The sequence below is a fragment of the Uranotaenia lowii genome, chromosome 2 (assembly GCF_029784155.1).
Source record: "Uranotaenia lowii strain MFRU-FL chromosome 2, ASM2978415v1, whole genome shotgun sequence".
Lineage (NCBI taxonomy): Eukaryota > Metazoa > Arthropoda > Insecta > Diptera > Culicidae > Uranotaenia > Uranotaenia lowii.
The window spans coordinates 360,924,471-360,939,903 of NC_073692.1; the positions used below are offsets into that span (position 1 = coordinate 360,924,471).

Sequence of the window (15,433 nt, forward strand, 5' to 3'; positions counted from 1 at the left end):
AAATAGGAGTTCTGATAGAGAAGGCAGAAACTCCTGGAAAACAAATAAATGATATGGGATGTCTTCGATGAATAAACAGAAGACTTAAAAAAAAATAGAGTTCTGATGGAGAAAGCAGAAACTCGAAGAAGCAGGGAAAAGAGCTCACATATTTTTCCAAAAGTTAACGGATGCCTGAAAGAAATGTTCTGTTAAAAAGGAAAGAAGTTTATAGAAAAATTGGCAAGGAATCTTAAAAAGGGTGGATGCACCAAATATGAAAAAAGGAGTTATCACCTGAGTAAAAAAAGTACGTACGGAGACCTACATTTTGAATGCCCAAAGTTATCTGAAGATTTGGTTCTCAGGAAATAATGAAAACAAAATATTTTTGCTGGGAGCTTATGGCACTGTAAAATTTTGATACCAAAATGAAAATTGTAATAAGAGTACAGAAGGGAAGTATTGTAGGGTACAGATTAGGCAGTAAAAAGAGCAAAGCCAAAAGTTCATGGATTCTGATTCTGGTCAGGAACCATCTGACGGACAGAGAAAATGAGATAATCGGATATCACGGACTACTTTGATTGTAACACATTCGAGCGAAATGCGCGGACAAATTTCCTTTAAAAAGAACAGCGCTCGTGCGGAAAGGTCATTCTTAATTCGGATTTTATAGTGCGAACATCAACAGCCTAGAGAAGACGGTAAATACTGATGATGGAATATCCTGGATTTACGACACCGGTGTTAGAAAGTTGTGAAAAAAAAGTTTTTTTTGAAAAATAAATTAATCCCTTATTGAAAATGGGAGAAAATAGTTGTTTTTATTGCTTATTATATGCACAGCCAATATTAAACTTTAATTTTGAATTGAAATATAAATTGCATACTAAATACTGCCGGTTGTGTTGAAAGAAATAGCTGGTTTCCAGCAATCTGGATTGCTGATTTTCCAGCAATTTGAATTGCTGGAAACCAGCATTAACGTTTGCTGTTTTTTCCAGCAAATGAAATTGCTGGAAATTTTGCTGGAAAGTTTGCGTTACCAGCAAAAAAAAAATTTGCTGTGTATATGGCCGAAAAATAAAAAAACGTAAATTTTAAGAGCAATGAACAAACTACGAACTGTTTTCTATTTTTGAATTGGAAATTACTGGCTAAAAGTTTAAGACAAACACTGCACATTGGAAATAGTTAAGCCTATAGTCCACATTATATAGATGCATTTTACATTTAAATAAATGAATGGGCTCCGTTTTGGTTGTTCGCACAGGAAAACTCCAAGAAAAATTAAAGAAATCTCGCCATAAACTGAAAAGGTGAACTTCAAATTTATTTAACGAAATTCGGTTTTTATCCTTAGATAATTTAAATTTCAAATTTTGAAAATCAATCCAGATTTTATTTCGACTACGAAAAAATGAAGTCATAGTTTACGCGATTTTATTTATCATCTCATTTTCACTCAGAATCAAAACAACCCAAAAATAAGAACGCCAGCGCATCAAAACAAAGTTCGACTGGCGTTCTTGATTTTGGGCTGCTGTCAGTCAATGCACCAAAATCAAAGTTCGAAGCTCGAACTGACCACCCCGAAAAAAATTTCCCTTTATTTTCAGTTGGTTTCGTTTTGCAAACAAAAAAAGTCAGTCGCATCGAATACAATCTCTGGTAAATTGCTTTAAATTTTACAAAATTTTATCCTGCTTAATAAATTTCAATTTATGGATTTCCAGAAAACGTTTATTCGTCGATAATATTCACATCATGCCTCCAGCAAATTTCCGGAAGGAAGAACAATCAATGGAACCGGACGATCTGGAATAATCGCAGCACTTGCCATTCACACGGAAAAAAATTGAGTGGTCATCCCAAAGACGCTCTCATGATAATTTTACCATTTCAGCGCTATAGTATTTTCAACCACAAAAAGTTTAACATCGATTTTGTGAAAGTGCGCATGAAACAATATTGAAATTACTATGTACCTGGTAATTTTCGATAACTCTCAATGTTTGTTGTCGAAAATACTATGATCATGATAATTTCATCATAATTTCTATCACAACTACCGTCCGCATAGTAATTTTGACATTATGGCACCAATTCATATCAAGAAAATACTACGCACATCGTACTTTTGAGAACAAAATATATTTGACTCAAAAACATAAGTGCGTATGATAATTTTACTATGGTAAACATTCTTGTTGTTTACACTAATTCAGGATCATTAATCATCAAACCCGTTTGTAAAAAAACTAATTTTGAGCTGCTTTATAGTTACATAACTTTGAAAATCATTCCAGAGCATCGGGAGAACACACTAACATTGACCGACGTGTGTCGGAAGTGTGAATTTTCATGTTTCAAATAATGTCATAATGCATGCATGCAAATAAACAAACAAACATACATAGTAATTTTATTATTTAAATCAAGCTCCTCGCTCCTCCTAATCTTTATCATAACACATATTGCTGATCCACTCTTTTTTTCTATTTCTGCGATAGCTGATTTGGGCTCCCGTAGGGTACCACTGTAAAAAAAATTACAGTATTCAAGAAAATAATGAGCATTATTCTTTATAAGGATTATTTATCGACTGAAATTCAATCGGATGAATAAGCGGAAAACATTGAAAGATGATTTACTAAAAAGTTGTCAAACAAACATGTATACCAAATATTATTATCGGATTATCTATTGTTTATAAAACAAAAAATTGTGTTTGCCTTGAGCTTGGTCAATCAGCGGTCAAAATCACGGAAAAAGGAATAATAAAAAAAACTGTTTGCGATGGGGTCAATCAGCGGACAAATTCACGAAAAAAATGAAAACCTGTAGTTGTTTAAATAAGTTTAGAGTTCGACGACACGGTAGCGATCATTCACTGAATGTTGGATTTCGTGCTATGTTTTGCAGTCGGAGTTATCCGTATAAAGTTTAACTGAAAAGCGGTTAGCGTGTAGAAAACCGTCAGATTTTATACTGATTTGACAGATCGCACAAATTTCGCAGTTATGAGTGCGCAGTCCAATTATTTGTGATGCGAATGGTATTATTTCCTATAATAGATTATTCACCGTACGCAACTCCTTTTTTTTAACTTCTCATATACGATTTGTTACATTTCAACGACAACATAATTGAATTCGACCAGCATATAAAGTATCAAAGACGCATTAATCGCATCAAAAATCTTCGTCATGCCAAATTCGTTAATTCTCAGGCCATGGAAAAATGTGTTTTCAATAATGTAGATTGTTTTTGTTTTGTCTGGGATTTTGACGCTCGTAATTAATTCAATCTCAATGAATACTAAGAATAATAATATTTCATTCCGATTACTTCATGTTTAGGACAAAACTCTTGCAAAATAATGATTTGAAGATAGATTCAAGAATTTACTTCTTAACTTTTCGATGAAATTAGTGAGTAAGAGTGAATTTTTTAACTGTGTTTACTGCTCCGGCTAGCCTACCGCACGGAAGGCTACCGTCGCGCGATTAGAAATTCTCCCAGTAACCGCAATACTAGTTTCATCATGAAACATATTAATTTTACTAGGGACGAAGTAAAACAATGCATCATTTCATTGACAATTTTACTAAAACGCAGTCGAATTTACTATGCGCAGCCAAATTGAGCATATGGTAAAATAGCTATGCGTAAGGTATTATAAACAACAAAACATATTTGACTCGCCTGTTGTTCGTTTAAACCACGGATTTAGTAATTTTACTATGCTTTTTTTTTTGTGTGCACGACCTATTGGAAACGGGAGCTTCAGATATCACTATGCTAGGTAGTCTCAAGATTGTGAGGACATGTGAAGTTCCTAAACGCTGCCAATCGAGTTTTCGACATAACATGAATTCGGCTGTTCTGCACATCAATCGTAGCTGTGGATACTATCCACTGGAAAGTAAATTCCAGTGACGATTGAAGTCTGGTTTTTCTTCCGGGTGCATCCTGCAGGTCAGACTTACTGATTTGAAGGATGAATCATCCTAAAAGGATGAAAATCCGTAAAAAAAGACCCATTGATTTTGAAAGACAAATGTAAGTTTTAAGTTCCGTTCTTTATGGTGTCCACAGCATCCTGTAATTCCAGACCAAAACCATTGGAAATGGCTCTGGATAAATGAAGCTGAGATTTCCTTAACACGTTCGTCGCCACGTCACCCATATATGGGTGACGGCTCTCTTAAGCAAGGTTGCCGCTCAGTTCTGCCACGCGTTGTAAATATGAAGCTCTCTCGCTTTACTTTCATGCTCTGAGATTTTTTTTGGGCGACGAACGTGTTAATTACCTTTTACGAAAACTTCTGCCGAGATCAATTGTGAAAAAAATATTTTTGAAAATAAAATTTTAAAAGGAAATATAAACAGAAATATTGTCTTTAATAAATTTTTTATAATCCCTTTCGATATTTAGTGCATCAAAGGAAAAAATCCCAAAAAAAAATCCCTGCCGCATGACATGCCCCAAAATTAAGTTGCAAAAATGACGTTTATTCTCAAGTTTGGGAAAACCCCCTTAAACTCATTTTCGTCGGGAGCCAGTTTCATCCGATTTTGCGGCATTTCAACTTGGTTTTGGGTTGTTGCGGCTTATACCGTATTCGTTTTCACCACCCGAAAGTTTTGCACCATCCACGCTGAAAACGAGCATGAATCGAGTTTTGCACTCTCCTTTGTAGGTGTGCGTGAAATCGGCAGTGTCAACAAAAAACATCAAGCTGTCAAAAATCCATTACAGCTGGTATTTTGTTTTCGTTTTACTTCGAAAATTGAAATGAAATTTACTTTAGTTGATCATTGTCTTTTAAACAAAATGAAAATTTTAGCATGAATTTATGTATTATGTTGAATTGTTAAGATTTCAGATTTATTTTGCTTAGTAGATTCGCCTCTGGCTCTGATGAACTGCAATACCGGCTGATTCTGGGCGGTCTATGTTTGCTGCTGCTAGACTGCAGTTACCCCAGCTTGAAGGTCCCGGTATTTTGAACGTTTATTTCTCGCAAATCCTTCGTTCGAGTACCTATTTCCATTTAAGATTATTACAAAAAAAAATTCTTGGAACTCGGATCACGGAAGTCGGGGAAGAAAATTTTGCTAACAGACCGAAACGAACGAAATTCAAGCTCCCAATGCGGGTGTAGTATCGAACTACCGTTTTTGAAGGGCAACGGGTGGGAATCCGGGACTTGGCGCGACCGAGCATCGTCACCCTAAGGCACAGCTCGAAGCTTGCTGGTAGCAGAGTAGCTTCGATGCAGCTGAACGCTTCTTGCTGTGAAGACCCTCCCGAACAAGAATACTTTTCGGTTTGGGCGATTCCACCAGATCTTTGGGTTGGCCTTTTTGCACTCTGATTTGCTGCTCTTTTTCGGCAACGCCTGGAACCGATTGCAGCAAGCCTTCTGGACACATTTCTTCTTGGGAGCGTTGTTTGCTTTGGAACGTGCCATCCAGGTGAAATTCTCCGCCTCTGTTGGAAACGACACTGGTATTGAATCCGGAACAAGTTTCCGTTCTTCGGGATAAAAAGAGAAAAAAACAGCTCGAACGCAATTTTTGCGGTATAGAAATAAACCAACCAGCTGATATTTGTTTACATCGGGAAGCACGTGTTTTCAAATTCATGATAGTATTGGTGAGAGCGCAAGCAACACCAAATATTTTCAGAGTGTTCCACCGTCCACTTTATGGTGCACTACCAGTGCACTACTTATCGTGAAAACGAGCATGAAAACGATAAAAAGTGCACTACCGGTAGTGCACCGGTGCACCACCACTTGAAAACGAATTCTCTATTAGAGTGTTCAAATGATAAACGAAAACAAACTTTGCGCTAAGTTCAAACTTTATTCTGAGCTCTGCCGCAGAAGCGTGTTGTTTTTTTTCGTTTTCCTTCCCCCGCGCTTCGCATTCACAAGTTGCGGAGCACGTTCAGAGATGTTTCATTAAAAAAAAAAGGTGAAACAACCCCCGCAATTTCAAAACAATGAAAATTTTTCGGCTCCGTCTCAAAACAGTTGTGAAAATTTAAGAAACTATTGTTTTTCCTTGTTAAAAGCATGTTCGAGTGGTAGTTTGAGTGGTTTTCTTGTTCAGATAGTGAGACTTTATTCGGGAAACAAAAAACTTTTGAAAACAAACGTAATCTAGTTCCGTTTCCGGAATGTCCAATCCGAATCGATTTACTTCGCCCACTCCATCGGCGGCCACGGTCGCCTTGATAGGACCGAGTACCAGCGGCAGTGTGGGGTCCGGCATAGTTTCCGGGGTTCCGACCGGTCCAATTCCGAGTGCCGCCAACAAATGGAAGCGGATGCTGGAATGTGACGAATTTGTGGGGGCGCGACGTTCCAAACATACCGTGGTAGCGTACAAGGATGCCATTTACGTGTTCGGTGGGGACAATGGCAAGAACATGCTGAACGATTTGATCCGCTTCGGGGTCAAGGATAAATCCTGGGGAAGGGCTTTCTCAACCGGAACACCTCCTGCGCCCCGCTATCACCATTCGGCTGTCGTTCACGGAACTTCGATGTTTGTCTTTGGAGGGTACACCGGGGACATCCATTCGAACTCGAATCTTACCAACAAGAATGATCTTTTTGAGTATAACTTCCAAAATGGACAGTGGACCGAGTGGAAGTTCGTAGGCCGGACAAATCCGGTCCCGAGGAGTGCCCATGGGGCGGCCGTTTACGATAACAAGCTGTGGATCTATGCTGGATACGATGGCAATGCCCGGTTGAATGATATGTGGACCATCCGGTTGACTGGGGATACCCATCAGTGGGAGGAAGTGCAGCAAAAGGGTGAGCGGCCTCCGACGTGTTGCAACTTTCCGGTGGCCGTGGCCCGTGGTTGCATGTACGTTTTTTCGGGCCAGAGCGGACTGCAAATTACCAACACCTTGTTCCAGTTCAACTTCAAGGATAACACGTAAGTCTAAAGAAATTTTCAATTTTGAACAAATTATTACATGTTCAATGGAAAAATTCTCACAACTTAAACTATTTTTTTTAAAGTTTTTCCATAATTTTATCACACTTCTATTATGACTTTTTTCAACTTATCATACTATTGTCGTTATTTAGTCAATCCTTTGTTACCTTTTTACAAAAAAAAAATCATGATTTCGTCACAAATTTATGTTGGTTTTGTCTTGAAGTTGATGCTTCTAAATAAATTCTACCCGCTCATTTTCACCATCTTTCATTTCTTCTAACCTTCTGACCCTCTATAAAAAATTATTATAAAGAGTGTCCACGATGAAATTACCACACTATGAAATTGCTCTAACTTTTTAACCGTTAGGTAGAATTTAATGAAAATTTGGATGGATTTAGTTCATAGTGCATTGTTTACATCCTGCAAGTTTTAAAGTCCTGTGATCAAAACTCGCGAAAATGGAGTCAAAAGAACAGCTTGTGCGCATTCATAACGAGAACAAGGATCTCTCGCATCGTTCCATCGCTAAAACGTTGGGAATGGCGAGTTCCACGGTGTCGCGAGTCGAGGCTCGAGGAACGATTAACCACCGATCGAAAGCAAAGAAGTGAAGGAAAAAGTATTCCGTAAAACACAAAAAATCACGGCCTCCATTCGGGATGTGGCTAAGAAGCTGCACCTAAGCAGAAGTTTTGTCCAGAAGGCCAAAACAAAGGCTGGGATTCGAAAGTTCAAGGTACAAAATGCCCCTAATCGCGACGCCAGGAAGTTGTACCTCAACATGCTGACGAAAGTTGAATGCTGAATCATGGACGACGAAACATATGTGAAGGCCGACTTCAAACAAATTCCCGGTAACCTGTTTTTCAACGTTCCGGAGCATGTCCACACTCAAAAGATGTCCAAATTTGCGAATGAATTCCTGGTTTGGCAACCCATCTTCACTTGCGGGAAACGGAGTGCACGTTTCGTGACCCAGGACACGATATGAACGGACAAGTTAACATGAAAGAGTGCCTCCAGAAGTGACTGCTTCCTCTACTGAAGGCTCACAACGTCCCAACAATCTTCTGATTAGATTTGTCTTCATACCACTACTCCAAGGATGTGCTGAAATGGCATGGGGACAATAAGGTCAATTACGTGACGAAAATGTTCAACACTCCGGAGCTCCGCCCCATCGAGAGAAGTACTGGGCGATTATGAAACAGCACCTTCTAAGGCACCGACCTAAGGTAGTGAAGACAGTCGAGGAACTTGCAAAAAACGGTTACAAAAAACGATTGATTCACAGGTTGTGCAGCATCTTATGGCCGGGGTCAAGGCCAAGGTGCGGGCATTTGCTTATGGACTGTAAATAAAATTCGAGTGAAATGGTAAAATGAAGTTTTAAATCTATAAAAATTTCATAATCTTAAGATGTCCCTACTAAAAAGGATATTGCTTTTTACCGATAAGGCCGATAAATTTAGTAACGAAGCTTTTTTCGTGACGCGAGATCGGTTCGCAAATTCCAGTTTTCACACTATAGAGGTGTTGCCGTGAGACGTATTTCGTCAAAAAGGGTTGACCATACTCGAAATATTCTTCTGCTTTCTATGGTCAGCACTTTTGCTATTCGTTTCCAGCTCATAGGTATAAACCTCAGTTAGAAAGCCACTTCAAATAATCCAAATTCTTCCAGTTGGCGTCGTATCTCAAACGAACACATCCTCCGGGGAGCTCCTCCTCCACCGGCACGTCGTTACGGACACACAATGGTTCACCACGATCGTTTCCTGTACGTGTTCGGTGGGGCCGCCGATTCGACCCTTCCTAACGATCTGCACTGCTACGATCTGGACTCACAGGTCTGGTCCACGATTATTCCGGCCCAGGAATCACAGGTACCCAGCGGAAGGTTGTTCCACGCGGCCGCCGTCATCGGAGACGCCATGTACATCTTTGGCGGGACGATCGACAACAACGTAAGGAGTGGGGATATGTACCGGTTCCAGTTCTCAAGCTATCCCAAGTGCACGCTGCAGGATGATTTCGGAAAGTTCTTGCAGAACCGGCAGTTTTGCGATGTGCAATTTGTTGTTGGAACGGATGAGGTAAAGGTTCCGGCTCACATAGCTATGATCGTGGCGCGATCGCAATTTTTGCGGTCCAAGATACTGTGAGTAGATTGTCTCTTAAATGTTTGAGATTGTATCAAATCGTATTGTCGTTTTATTTTAGTGCTGCACGTGAGGCAAGGAATTTGCACTTCGAAAAGCTGTTTGGAACGACAGAGGTTCCTTTTGCGGAGCGCCCAATTTTGGAAGTGCAACTGCCAACTGCCCAACCGGAAGCTTTCGAGATGGTTCTCAATTATATTTACACTGATCGGATCGATTGTAAGTTTCTACATTGAAACATAAAAAAAAGTTGAATTATAACAAATTATTTACTAAATTCTAGTCAAGGATCCATTTTGCAACAAAATCGTACTCCTAATGATGGACGTCTATCAGTTGGCCGTTCAGTTCTACATTCCGCGGCTGGAACAGCTTTGCGTACAGTATTTGGAGTTCAAAATTTCGAAATCTAACGTCCTAGATGCTCTGTACAATGCCGATCGGATGGGTTTAACGTTGATCAAAGATCACTGTCTGGGATTCATCACCAAGGAAGATCACTTCTACGATATCGTAATGTCCCCGGAGTTTGCCGCCCTTGAGAAACCTCTGATTGTGGAAATTATTCGGAAACGGTTGAATCCGAGCAAACATTCAACGGATATGAAATATGACAAGACTATTGGAACTTCGCTGGAGAACGATATGGCAGTGTTTCTTAAATCCAGCGGAAAGGATTTCTGCGATATCAATCTGGTGCTGGAGGGAAAAGTGATTCCGGCGCACAAAAGCATTCTGGCTGCTCGGTGCACCTATTTCCAGGCTATGTTCCGGTCTTTTATGCCCGCTGATAATACTGTTAATGTAAGAAATAATTTTACCCTCATGCAACATTTCAACAAATTAATGATCTCATAATCCTTTTTAGATCCAAATTGGCGACATCTCCCCGTCACAAGAAGCTTTTAGCTCCCTGCTCCGGTATATCTACTACGGTGACACCAAGATGCCCCCGGAAGATTCCCTCTATCTTTTTCAGGCTCCCTGCTTCTACGGATTCACCAACAATCGATTGCAGGCCTTTTGCAAGCACAACCTAGAAAACAACATAACCTACGACAACGTGCTCCAAATACTGGAAGCCTCGGACAAGATGAACGTTCCGGACATCAAGAACTACGCCCTTCGAATGGTGGTTCACAACTTCAACCAAGTGGCCCGGCTACCGAAAATGCAGGAACTGACTCGGGAGCTGCTCCTGGACGTCATCATGGCTGTGGCCGAAACCAAAGGCGAGGGCAAACAGATCTGTCACGATTCGACCTTTGTCAGTTTGTACAGTGACATTTGAAGGATAGCATTTCTGCAACCGGTTCTTAGCATCCTTCTGGCCTGGTTGAGGAACAATAACGAGTTCCCGTAAGCTGGATTCTCTAAGGATATGGTGGCATATACTCAGTATTTCTCATTGACTATTGAAAAAAGAACATTTATCGTTAATCATTGTTTCCAGTGGATAATGTGTAGATCTATTGCCTAAAATCGATGTGCAAGAAAATTAGACAACTCTAAACTTTGTTGATGTTTGCTGCAGCGCAGACTGCACCAGATTCTATCGTTCTATTATCTCAGAATAGATATCTATTCGTGGTACCTATACTTTACTATAAAGTGTTGTACTTCATTCGTATAGCTTTTAATGATTTGATGTCTAGATGAATTGGAAAGTAATAAATGTAAAAAAAACAAAATCTCACACTTTATCAGATTTTGGTTTTGAAGACATCCAAGAGTACGCAAAACTGGAGTAATTTTCTGTTGTAGCCGTTGCAGCATTACGGAAACAGGAAAGGAGAAGCCCTTTTTGTTAGTTCATTTCCTTAAACTTACTCCCATTTATCTTTTAGGGTGCCAACTAGCGCAACAACCTTTCAACCTTTCGATAATACCTCTGCAGGTTAGAGAATCAAAAAGTGAAAAGGAAATACGTTGAACAATTTTAATCCCAAGCCTGAGTCGCCAACATTGAGATGCGCTGACTTTCATGAGTTGGTAATCGATGTTTTATTGAAACATGGTGTTAATGCAATTGTTCGTAATAAACTGGTACTAGATGGTACTGAGCTTGGAACTAAATGGTACTCCAGAAGACTTAGTGAAATAAAAAAGCTTTGATACAAATAATTTTTAAGAACGAAATATTCAAGAAGTTGGCATAAGTACAAAGTTGTGAGAAACGAATAGTCGCGAAAAAAAGCTTAAAACCAATATATTTAAGATAAGCTGGACAGAAACAAATCTAATGGAAAACAATCAAATGGTTGATGAAGTATCAGGACAGATTCGGGCTCATTCAACGGAGTTGAAGTCACAGAGAAAAAGAATAAAAGAAGTTCAATGACTTCTTTATTGATACCGCCAAGGAAATTCATAACAGCATTCCGGCAAGCTCCAATTGCTACGTGGATCAGAGTAAGTACAATAGTGGCGAATTTCGCACATTCGAAATAAAAAGAAGTCAAGATTTTGACGAACTAGTGAACGATATGAAAACCACAGCTGGTATCGAAAATGTCTGCCTAACAATTTTTGAGGATTCTTTTCCGCTATTAGCCAACCCGTTGAGAAATGTTATAAACACGAGTCTGCAGTTAGGAATAATACCTAAAACGTGGAAGTATTCTACTGTAGTTCCCATATAAATACAGAAAAATGCACGAGGGCGACGTTATATCGCCCTATAAACATGTTAAAAATTCCAGGAAAGGTGCTAGAATAAACAGTAAAACAGCAGTTTATACGCTTCATTGAGTGTGAAGACATTGATTGCTGAACAGTCTTGATTCAGGAAGCAGCATTCTACTGAATTTGCAGTTAACTTGACAGTTTGAAATTGAAAGATTAATATTGAAAACGGAAACTACAAAATGGTTGTGTTTCTAGACTACAAGAAAGCATTTGAAACTATTGATCGGTTACTGCTGTTAGAAGTGTTGGTAAAAATTTTCATCAACAGTACGTTTCTAAGGTGGTTCAAAAATTATTTGGATAACAGAATGCAACGAGGTGTCCGACAATCAGTGCATGAACCCTATAACAAAGTTAGCATGCTTAAAATTAAGGCTCGTTAAAAGCCGACCTTTTGAAACAAACATCTCAAAATTTGCTTTGGAAAACCTGTTACCCAAATTTATTTTTTTCCGACTGACAGTGAAAACTTTTTGTGAACGAACTCCAGTTCCAGTTTTAAAAAAAGAAGAAAGCGCAAAGAAGCATGCGTTTCCTCTGAACGCGCTCTCGTTTGTTTTGAACCCACGTTCTCCTTTTCTCGGTCCTTTCTTCGGTCGTGCGTGCGAGTGCATCCTTTCTTATCATCCAATTTTCCACTTTCTTGTGAAATGAATAATGCAGTTATCTGATAGTCGATAGTGATTTTATGTGAAATTAACACCAATTAGACACCGCAATGGATTCGGACGAAAGCGACGGAGAATTTGGACAAGATTGGGATAACCTTGAAACGATTACCAAGTTTGATGGTGGTAAGCGATTTAGGGAAATAAGAACATTCTAGATCTTTCTGGAAATATTCTGGTATTAATGCCGGAAATATTCTGGTATTAATTTTGTTTCAGTTCGATCCCGAGACGAGTTGGCTTCTCTAACCAGGGCTTCAACGGAACTAGTTAGCAATGGGCTTCGAAGCCGGCTGTCTTCTCATGCCAGCACACCGGTTTCCCTGCTGGTGGAAAGTCTGGTTCAGCAGCTTTGTGCCTTGCTCGAAAGCGATCCGAGCAGGTCCAAGGACCTTTATAAAACGATTTGCGAGAGGTTGCATGCGGTCAATTTGATCGATGAGACTTATGCCATGGGGGAATTCGAAACCATGAGGAGTCAGTATCAGAAAGCTCTCTACCAGTTGGTGAGCATCGCCCGGGGACAACATTTGCCGGTTGTGGCGCTGGAAAACGTATGGCCTCTGCAGCCGGACGCCGGGCTCGAGTGGTCTCGGTATCATCGGGAGTTTACCGAGCTTAGTTTCATAGCCGGTGGAGCATTTGGGAAAGTCTTCCAGGCTCGAAACAATTTGGATGGAATCGTTTATGCTGTTAAGAAAGTCACCATCCGATCAACTACAATCAAGAATGTCTTGGTTCATTTGGCCGAAGTCAAAACTCTGGCCAGTTTGAATCACATCAATATTGTTCCGTATAAAGCAGCCTGGTTGGAACCACTTTTGGCCAGGGGTGAGAAACGGGGATCCGATGTGCCGGATGGAAGAACAGGTCCTGCTACAGGGTTCAGTACCTTCGATGACGAAGACGACGACGACGATGAGGAAGATGAATCTACTTCGAGTGATGAAGAAGAAGAATCCGTTGATGAAATGATATCTACTAGATTTTCTTTCAGTTATCAAGCTGCGATGGTCGAGGTAAAATAAGCTTTTATATTATCTTAAATTTATAGATTTTAAACCAAATTTCTTCCATTTCAGTCTAAATCTCATCGTCGTCGACGAAGATCCACCCTGAACGATTCCCTGAAACGTCCCGAGCCAACTGTCGAAGAAGATGATAACGATGATTTCAGTATCCGTTTCGAGTACAGCAATGGAGAGACCAACTCCAATGGAAGAGATGAGCATAGTAGCGGCAACAAAAACCAACTGGCCGAATTGGAAGAAGCACGTGGACGAAGTGTTATCAGCGTCGAAGAAACACAACCGCACGTGAAGCTCAAATGGGCCACACTCTACATCCAGATGACGCTCTGTCATCTGACGCTGCGTGAATGGCTGGACGATCGCAATAGGTTCGGCTGTTTCGACAAATTCTATCACAATTTCGTACACAATCCGCGCAAGGATCGTGTCACAAGCGCAGTCCCAAAAAACTCATTCTGCCGCTCGAGTTCCCTGGTTGAATACGCTCCGGAATCAGTTCCTATCACTGCCAGAAACGAACCGAGTCCCTCGCAAGTGCACAACTCAGCGCAACACCTTGACGTCGTCACCGATGTAATGCATCAACTGTTGAATGGACTAACATACATTCATTCCCGAGGAATTGTCCATCACGATATCAAACCCAGCAATATCTTTGTCAGTCTCAATGATCACGATCAGACGATCTCTATCCAGCTGGGAGACTTCGGGCTGGCCTGTCCTCTCCAAAGCTCCCACACCGGAGCTGGATTCGGAACACCCCTCTACGCCGCTCCTGAACAACTAGAAGGGCGATGCGATCCCAAATCGGATATCTACAGTTTGGGAATAATCCTGCTAGAGCTCCTGATGTCTTTCGACACCGACATGGAACGTGCGGCTATGATAAGACAAGTTCGAAAAGGAGAGTTTCCCCCAGAATTGGACCCCGAATTCAGCGACCTACTCAAACAGCTACTTAGCGTTCGGCCAACGAAACGCCCAGACACATTTGCCCTAACGCAAGCAGTCAACTGCATGAAACTGAACCGGGACAAAGTGATTTCTCACCTGAAGAAAAGTCTCTCCGAACAAGAAGAACACATTCAAAACCTCCAGACCCGAATCGATGAGCAAAGTCGCCAGCAGGAGGAATCATTTGAGTCTTTCAACCGTTTGGAAATTAGTCATTCCGAAACGTTGATCGTCAAGGAGCAGGAGCTGATCTGCAAGACGATGGAAATCGAGAGCAAAAATCAGCAACTCCGGTTCAAGGAACTGGAGCTGCAATCCAAAGACGAGGAAATCGAACGATTGAAGGGTCTGCTGCGGAACTACCAGGAAAAAATAGGGGACAGTAGTCCGGAGATCGATGAATGTGCTACCAATGGGAAGGCTTCCTTCGATTAATTTAAACAATGTGTTTGTAAGGTAGAATAGCATTAAATCCTTTAATAATTCCGCCTCGTTATTGTCCATTCGAATAAATTTTAGGTGCAGATTCCGCAAATCATTATGAATAGCTTCCATTCGAAGTTGTCCGAATAAAAACTTTGTTCTGACCATTAGTCTGAAGTTTAAATAAAACCCGAAGTCCTAAAAAATCCTGAACACCTTATTTTAGATAAGTGCTCATCACATGATCATCGGCTGATTTCCTAGCTTTCAAAATGCCGAAATATATACATTCATAGTTTCCAATTCAAGGTTCAGAATTAAAAATCTGAAATAATAATTCAATTTTCAGAATCCAAAATTTATTGAACAAAAATTTTAATAATAATTATGAACTATTTACATCTTTTCAGAATTTTAGTATTCAACTTAAGAAACGGATTAGGAATTAATCATCCCTAAGTATGAAAATTCCGTTAAAAAAAAATCAGAAACGAAATATTTAACTCTTATTTGATCAGATTTCATAAAAAAAAATCAGAAAAAGAGATTC

General features: G+C 40.1%; 2 protein-coding genes across 2 annotated transcripts; both read left to right on the forward strand.

Annotated features, from left to right (window-relative positions):
* Positions 1–5,964: 5,964 nt before the first annotated feature.
* LOC129748494 (leucine-zipper-like transcriptional regulator 1 homolog) lies at positions 5,965–10,777 on the forward strand. Its single transcript, XM_055743144.1, has 5 exons — positions 5,965–6,948; positions 8,642–9,118; positions 9,181–9,338; positions 9,403–9,923; positions 9,988–10,777. Exons 1-5 carry the CDS (start codon positions 6,176–6,178, stop codon positions 10,408–10,410), a joined length of 2,352 nt encoding a protein of 783 aa, XP_055599119.1. The 5' UTR covers positions 5,965–6,175; the 3' UTR covers positions 10,411–10,777.
* A 1,599-nt stretch (positions 10,778–12,376) lies between these two features.
* Positions 12,377–15,042, forward strand: LOC129748495 (eukaryotic translation initiation factor 2-alpha kinase 1-like). Its single transcript, XM_055743145.1, has 3 exons — positions 12,377–12,601; positions 12,695–13,494; positions 13,558–15,042. The coding sequence occupies exons 1-3, from the start codon at positions 12,526–12,528 to the stop codon at positions 14,893–14,895; spliced, it is 2,214 nt and encodes a 737-aa protein (XP_055599120.1). The 5' UTR covers positions 12,377–12,525; the 3' UTR covers positions 14,896–15,042.
* Positions 15,043–15,433: the final 391 nt, after the last annotated feature.